Source organism: Nipponia nippon, unplaced genomic scaffold, assembly GCF_047370975.1.
Source record: "Nipponia nippon isolate SJK-2023a ecotype South Korea unplaced genomic scaffold, ASM4737097v1 scaffold_1, whole genome shotgun sequence".
Classification (NCBI taxonomy): domain Eukaryota; kingdom Metazoa; phylum Chordata; class Aves; order Pelecaniformes; family Threskiornithidae; genus Nipponia; species Nipponia nippon.
The window spans coordinates 116,753,398-116,761,411 of NW_028262290.1; the positions used below are offsets into that span (position 1 = coordinate 116,753,398).

General features: G+C 44.8%; 1 protein-coding gene across 3 annotated transcripts in view; it reads right to left on the minus strand.

The window, feature by feature from the left end:
• Nucleotides 1–7,696, minus strand: part of PDCD6IP (programmed cell death 6 interacting protein) — a 36,586-nt gene extending 28,890 nt beyond the window's left edge. For 2 of the 3 annotated variants that reach the window (XM_087768301.1, XM_087768287.1), the window contains exon 1: nucleotides 7,312–7,694. In XM_087768301.1, the coding sequence (XP_087624427.1) occupies nucleotides 7,312–7,517 (206 nt within the window). In that variant the 5' untranslated portion in view covers nucleotides 7,518–7,694. Of the gene's footprint in view, nucleotides 1–7,311 lie in introns of all 3 variants that reach the window. The other variant, XM_087768296.1, reaches the window with a different exon arrangement.
• Between the last annotated feature and the right edge of the window lie 318 nt (nucleotides 7,697–8,014).

Consider the following 8,014-nt stretch of genomic DNA (forward strand, 5'->3'; position numbering starts at 1 on the left):
ATACAGGAAGACAAAGAGTACATTAGACATTAAGTCATGCTGCAAAAGTAAATTAAGTACAGCATTTAACATCTTAACAAGCTACACCGCACTCTTCTTGATCTGAACATTATATCCCACTCCCCTACAATTTCTGACTCATCTGTTTAAATTTCAATGTCTTTGAAACTGATGCCATTTGCCTTGCACAGTATCAACCAGAGAGCCTAATCCTTAATAAAATTCTCTAGTTGTAAGCTTAGTTTTCATTAGAGTATATTGTAGCAGTCACAGTGAATTAAAACCAGAAGTTTCTCTGTGCCAGTATTTTGTCTACTCACAGGGAAAGATGTTTAGGAAAGAATGCCAGAAAGATAATACAGCAAGTATAGCGTAGTCCCTCACACAGTCTATCCAGGCAACAGTTAGCAATTCAAAGTTTTCCTAAGTTGCACCCTACACCTGCACCACTTGTTAAACATGACAGGCTGGATGCAGAACAGAACACCTTTAAACTGCCAACTGCTGAGAACACATAACATGCGAAGCCTGTTTCCTATACTGTTCCTGTAGCACTTGCCATATGGGCACACACCCAACATTATACTGGTCAAATTCTTTTTTTAACAATTTATATTCCCAATATACAAAACGCCTTGTAGTAATGAGTTTCACAGTCTGTGAAACAGGGCTAACGTTGTTCTTGTTTCCTTATATTATTAAATATTAATCACTGTTGATCTAGACATGAAGCAGATGTACAAGGTCTATGTTCTACAGGTAATAACTGTTTGTTTAAAAATTCAAGAAGCATTTTTAAAAGTCATATACAACAATAAAAATAGTGTTAGCGTATTCTTCAGTGAATTATATCTGCCGATGTATACAATACTACAGGTTTCTGGCTTCAACTGAGCCACTGCAATTTAAGACACAATATACTAAGCCATATCAGAAGCTAGAATAACCTGCAACAGTAACCCAGCAGGACTTCCACTAATAACTGAGTTGAAAGAAATTGCTCCTAAGGTGAAGGGGGGGGGAGGGGGGGAAGTCTGCAGATGTTTACTGTGACAGCAGTTTAAACAAGATTAATTCTTACTTTTAACAACTTACCAGTATGTGAAAAGTATAGTTTAAAAAAAAAAAAAAACACCAGACAAAAAACCAAACCTTAATGTGGATTTTGAAGCTAATAAGAATTTTTCTCACTGTCTACACAGATCTATGAATCTGTATTCTACCTTGCCATACTTCAGCATTAAGGTTGCTAGTACAAGAGCAGCCATTATGAAGTCAGATTTCAAATATACCTCCACTGAGAGACTTAACTTTATAAATCAAAGGTGTTTTACAGAAAGAACTAAAACATCTGCCATAACAGAGTCTGATAATTTTAAACTATTTGATAGTACAGTAACTAATATCTTCCAACATTTATGAAGCTTGCACATGAAATGTAATGGCTTTAAAAGAATATATATTTATTTTTTGTAAAAGATTTTCATTTGCCTCTTTTCTTCGTCTTTCATTTGATGGTCATACCTTGAAAGCACATACTACTTGAAATGAAGCGATAATTAAAAATAATTTAGTTACAATTTTTTTAAGTGACCTTACATCCAAGGCTTGATCTATAAAAATCCTACAGAACAGCATCCCTTTTGTAGTTAAAGAAATTCAGCTTTGCATGTTGATGCCCTCTCATCAGTTTAAGTTTGGTCTGGTTTATCACACCATCACACTTTCTTTTTTCCATTTCCTAACCTGATTGGTTTCCCTGATACAGGTTAACACAAGCAGTACAAAAATTAGTTCAATACTAGCACTGAAGATCACTTCAACCAATATATTTATACGTACTCCCTTCACTGCCTTCGGCTGGTCTCAACGCAGTCATTCTCACATAATATCACAAAGACTTTCCATGCTGTCTCCCTCCTGCCTCAATTTAATTTGTTAACCAAAAAATTGGTGTTAACCACCAACGAAGCCGAGTTGTCTTCCCACATTCCACGATTACCCTGTCCTCATCTGCCATGAAGGTAGTCAAGAAGCAAAGCTTGTTAAATGGCCTTGTGAAGTCCAGCGGGCCTAAGCACTGGCTGTTTGCAAACAGACTATTTGTATGTCAACAGAATGACAAAGAAAAAGAAAATAAGCCAAGGAGGTATATGTTCCTCCCAAATATGCACATTGCTGCATTTAACATCAATGAATACCAACAACACAGGGCTTTTTGGTTGGTTGGTTTTAAACAAGTTCAGAACTTACGTTACTATTTTCTTTACTATTTTAAGCATGTGGTGTCATTTCTTTTTATTAAAGAACTTCAAATTCTACTCAAGATTTAAGAGCTCTTTAAAACTCCACAGACCAAAAAAAAAAAAAACACCCACACATGTAAAATCATTTAGTTTTGTTTAGCAGTAGCTAAAGATGTATAAATAGAATGGTATATATAAACTAAACATATATAAATAAAATGGTAAATGAAGATGTTAACCACACAACAGCGTAAAACTAGCAGTACAAAAGCAGAAAAAAAAAAAATTTAAGAAATGACCACATCCGATGCACAAGTCAGTTACACATTGAAGGATGAGGGTAAACATAAAGGTGTTATTTAAAAGAAAAAATACAGTCATCTAACTATCAAGACACAAAGAACATAAGTTGCTGCGCAACACAGGTGAGCGTTGCATGTTCGGCTGTGCCAGAGATGAACTACAGAAAACCGCGCAAACATATCAACTGCTCCAGTTCCAACTACAGCAATGAAAGGGAGGGCAGATGTCAGCAACACAGATTGCTGTACTTGGAGAACTGTATCTTTCACCAAAACAGGCATTACACACTCCTAAATACTAGTAAAAATGAGTTACAGCAGTCAAATGAGTTAGAAGTCAAGGTTTAAATTAGAATTTAATTAAAATATAAGTATTGCATTAAAAACCTCAAATCCTGTTCCTCCTTCAAAGAATCATAAAGAAAAATCTCCTTCAAAAGAACATAAAAGAGACCAAGATCTGCCTTCACTCTTCTAGATAAGAAATGGAGTCCTGAACTCACAGCTGGAAACCAGAACCGCAACTTTCAGCCCCCAGAGAATTTGACCATTCAAAATAAAACCATGCACCCCGCTTCCCCCTCCTCTTTTTCTTTTAAAAAAAGAACTGCAAGAGTTGTTAGCAAAATTAAACCAATTAAACTCGCACCACCACCCCATCCCTTCAGAAAACGGAAATGAAGTCCAGGCTATCTTTAATATTGAGAGGAAGCAAGAAATCCCTTGAAGCTATAATTATACTCAGAAGAAAAAAAAAGAAAAAAAAAAGAAAAAAAGAAAAAAAAGAAAAAAAACACAACGAAACACTAAATCAAATCTGCTATGACAGAATTTAAGGGGAAACATCTGTACCAAGCTCACCTACGTCACCTTCAGAGCACTCAGATTCTCGGGAAACAAAGAAAGCTTGGAAGCAGGCTGAGGTCTTTCCCAGTTACACTGTGCCCCATTTCACTGGGTACCTCAAATACTTCTCCAAGAGAAGCATTTGTGTTCATCAGTCGAACAGCAGCGCAACATGCACTTTCAAAGCTTTGGTGGCCAGTGTTTGCCTAGGAAACAGGGCTGCAACTGAGTTCATTTCTTCCATAAAAGAAAAAATTCTGCAGTAACTACTCAGCAAAACAAGGCTTCTAAAGATTACAAAACCGTGTGCAAATCCTAGATTAATTAGCAGAAGATTAAGCCTTCATTTCTTAACAGTTAAATGGTCTACAGTGCTCTACTAGGTATTATGGTCTATAAAAAGCCGCAAAGAAGTAAATGTATGCAAAGGGCATCCACATTGTAATTAGCTCTTCCAACATTACTTCACTAACAAACCAGTTTTAAACTCCAACAAAAATCTTGCTAAAGTTGATACTTAAACATAAGACTGAGTACAACTCTTAAATAGCAACAGGAAAATACTGAAAGTTGGAGAGGGAAGGGAATTTTCAGAGGAAACGCAAGGCACTCAGACACTTGTGCTCTTTCAATCATAAGCTCAGCTGGATTCTTCAAACTTGTGGGTGTGTAGACAGTCTAACTTTTTAAAGTAACTGTGCCTTACAGAATATTAACAGAATATATGTCAGAATATTCTTACAGAATAAGAACAAACTTATTTTCCAGCAACTGTAATGAATATAAATGGTCAGACAGGGACAAACCACTCATAACTTGTTAGAGATAGGGGAAAAACATACATGTGACTTATTTTCTCTAATTTACAGTTAATTCAGACCTTCATCTTATCTCACTTCCACTGTAAAGGGAATAAATATTCTCAAATGATACAATTTAAAATGCAGGTGCTTTATGAGAGGAGCTTCTGTGTGGCAGGGATACCACTTCTTCTGTATGAAATTCAACAAGGCTCAGTGCCGGGTCCTGCACTTGAGTCACAACAACCCCATGCACGCTACAGGCTGGGGGAGGAGTGGCTGGAGAGCTGTCTGGCTGAAAAAGACCTGGGGGTGTTGGTTTACAGCCGCCTGAACATGAGCCAGCAGTGTGCTCAGGTGGCCAAGAGGGCCAATGGCATCCTGGCTTGGATCAGGAATAGTGTGGCCAGCAGGACCAGGGAGGCGATAGTGCCCCTGTACTCAGCACTGGTGAGGCCGCACCTCGAGTACTGTGTTCGGTTTTGAGCCCCTCACTACAAGAAGGACATCGAGGGGCTGGAGCGTGTCCAAAGAAGGGCAACAAAGTTGGTGAAGGGTCTGGAGCACAAGTCTTAGGAGGAGAGGCTGAGGGAGCTGGGGTTGTTTAGTCTGGAGAAGAGGAGGCTGAGGGGAGACCTTATTGCCCTCTACAACTACTTGAAAGGAGGTTGTAGCGAGGTGGGGATCAGTCTCTTCTCCCTAGTAACAAGCGATAGGATGAGAGGAAACGGCCTCAAGCTGCACCAGGGGAAGTTTAGGTTGGACACTAGGAAAAACTTCTTCACTGAAAGGGTAGTCAGGCATTGGAACAGGCTGCCCAGGGAAGTGGTTGAGTCTCCATCCCTGGAGGTATTTAAAAGACAGGTAATGTGGTGCTTAGGGACATGGTTTAGTGGTGGACTTGGCAGTGCTAGGTTAACGGTTGGACTCGATGATCTTAAGGGTCTTTTCCAACCTTAATGATTCTATGATTCTAAGGTGGCACAGGTGCAGAGCCACATTCAACACCTCCTGACTACTGCAACAGCACCTGGGCCAGCTGAAGTCACCTGCTGATCACTGACCGACAGCAGAGAGAACAGATCACTGCATATGCAATCGACTCAAAAGGAAAACTAACAATTATGCAATAGCAAGTGGTTTCCCTTCATTACCCGGAGAGAAAACCTGAGGTAAAGTTGCCTACTATGGCTTGAATTAATTTAATGACCTACTGGAACTAAAAGAGGGCGGTCCCGCTCAGCCCCTTGGCTTTCAAGCAACACTACTTTTGTCCCGATATTCATATGACCTTCCACTGAACTCATTCAAGTTGCTCATCTGTCAGAAAGCAATGTACACCTTTTGCCTTCCAGAAATGGCGTAAGAGGAGGACCAGAATTGAAGAGAGGGCTTTCTTCTTTTAGCAGCGTAGAGCTGTTAGATAGGATGAAGTCATAGGATGTGGCTGGGCCAAACAGGGATTTCAGATAGAAACTAATCACAAACCTGATTGGCACCATCAGAAAAGGAAGCTCAATTCCAGCATTCAAGGGAAGACAGTAATATGCCTTTCAATTTGGCTAGCGGAGTCCCTCTTTCAGTTCACAGATGCTCATTATTTCCCTGACCTTCAAAAGGCATACACGGTAGTACCTTCAAAAGCATACGCAGCAATAAACAGGAATAGAACAGGAAACTACAAAGATACTGTAAAACATGATCAGTACAGTCACAGCTTTTATAGCCCAAACACCCAGTGAAGGGTTGATAAGCTCAAAAAACATCAGTAACCCATTTTACAAATCTTGCCTTCTTTTTAATAAGTCACTTGTTTCTTTTCCATTCCTCTTCATTTTTTTAGGTTTATAAATAAGAAATTCTAGTGAAGATCAAACGTATTTCTACTTGTTCAGGATATTACAGAAATGTGTCACATCTACAAGTATCATTTCTCCATATACTGGAAAATCCCTCTACCTTTTTTCCTTTTTTTTTAAAAAAAAAAAAAAAAAAAGAAGAATAAACTTGCTGCCACTCTGTAAAAACTCATATTCTGGTACTGCAAATCTTTGATCCCAGCTTGCACACAGAAGTGTGTACTTAGTATTAACCTAGTGAATAAATCACAGTGACCACAGTGAGTAGATGAGCTACAAATAAATGGGCTCAAAGTATTTCCAACATAAACAGAACAACAGGATTACCACAGTAGGTCAATACTGCAGTCCATAAATGTTCTAGAGAGATAGGAAAGAGCAAGTGCTTTAGTAGATGATGGAGCAGTTAGTCCTAAAGCAGGCTTTATGCAGTTTATCGGGCAGAAGGCACAGATTAATCTTTTGCTTGCCTAACCTGTGACAATTCCAGCACAACAGAGGCACCAGTAAACTTTCTGATAGCAAACTAAGTGTGTTAAGTAGAAAATAAGGATGTGACTTTGCAAATACATTAAAAGGCTGCTAAGCAGACAACAGAAGGAAAATACGACAGTTAAAAACAAACAAAACGGAAGAGAAAGTTGTCAGCTGTAACAGCACAACGTAACACTAAAACAAAAGACACACCCGCCCTCTCCTGAGAGGCAAAATAGTCTGTAAACGCTAAAGCCAGCCGCGACTGGCCGGTTACAAACACTCGGGAGGGGAAGCTGATGGGGACAAGGCCTCGCCTCCGCGCCTCCCCCGCCCGCCCCGCGCCGTCATCCCGACACCCCACGACGCCCAGCACCCGAGCCGCGCCGAGAGGGTGGGGGACCCCCGGGATGCTGCAAGGCACCCGAGGGCCGGGCCGCCTGCCCCAGACGCAGGCCCGCGGCGGGGAGGCGGGCACGCAACCCACGGGCCGCCAGAGCCGGCCCGGCAGCCCCGGCCGCTTCCTCCCGGCGGACCGCCCGCCCCGCCCACACCTGGGCCCGCCCGTACCTGCTTCCTCCGCCGCGCCCAGGGCCTGGGCCCGCAGCCGCCGCCGCCGGGGCCCCGCTGCCGCGCAGGGCACCGGGAGGGGGGGTGCGCGCCCGCCCCGCCGGAAGCGGGGGGAGAGGGGAGGGATGGCGGAGGGGGGCGGCGGAGGCGGGGGCTAAGCCCGGCGCGGCGGGCCGCTGAGGGGCCTGCGCCGCCCCGGCCCTCCCGCCCCTACCTGAGGAGGGTCTCAAGCGCGCTGTCGTGCTTGTCGAGCGGGCGGCCGAGCGCGCTCTTGCGGAGCTTGCTGAGCTCCTCGGCGGCGCGGCAGTGCTCGGCCTGGGCGTCGCCGCCCGGGTAGCTCTGCTGAATGAACTTGCACAGCGGCTTGGCCAAGTCCACCTCCGAGGCCTTCTTCAGCTGCACCGAGATGAAGTTCGTCATGGCCGCCGGGCGGGGGGGTGGGGGGGCGGGCAGCCGCCGTTACCGCAGCTTCGCGCTCCCTTTTTCCTCTCCGAGCCGCCCCGGCCCGCCGCGCGCCGCCCGCCGCCTGCCCGGACCGCGGCCCAAGCTCCGCGCTTCCGGGATCGTCGCGCGCTCCCCACGCAGCGGCGTCACGCGCGCTGTCCCCGCCCCGCTTCCTTCGCGCAGCCTCGGCGCGGCCGTTGCCGCCTGAGGGACGGAGGGGGGGGGGGCACACAGGAACCCAGCCCCGGCTCCGGCCCCGCCTCAGCGCTCCGGGCCGGCTGCCCGCTGGGTATCGCGCTGCTCAAATCGCCGCCCCCGGTTGTCGGAGGGTCGGCACAGCCGGCGGGAGCCGCGCGTTTTCACCGAGGGGAAGCGGGTGGGTGCTGGAGGAGGGCGGTAATGGGGGGGAGCTGCTCGGAGCCCGGGGCAGCCGGAGAGCTCGAGTGCTGCCTCTGGAGAAGCGGCGTTTAGCG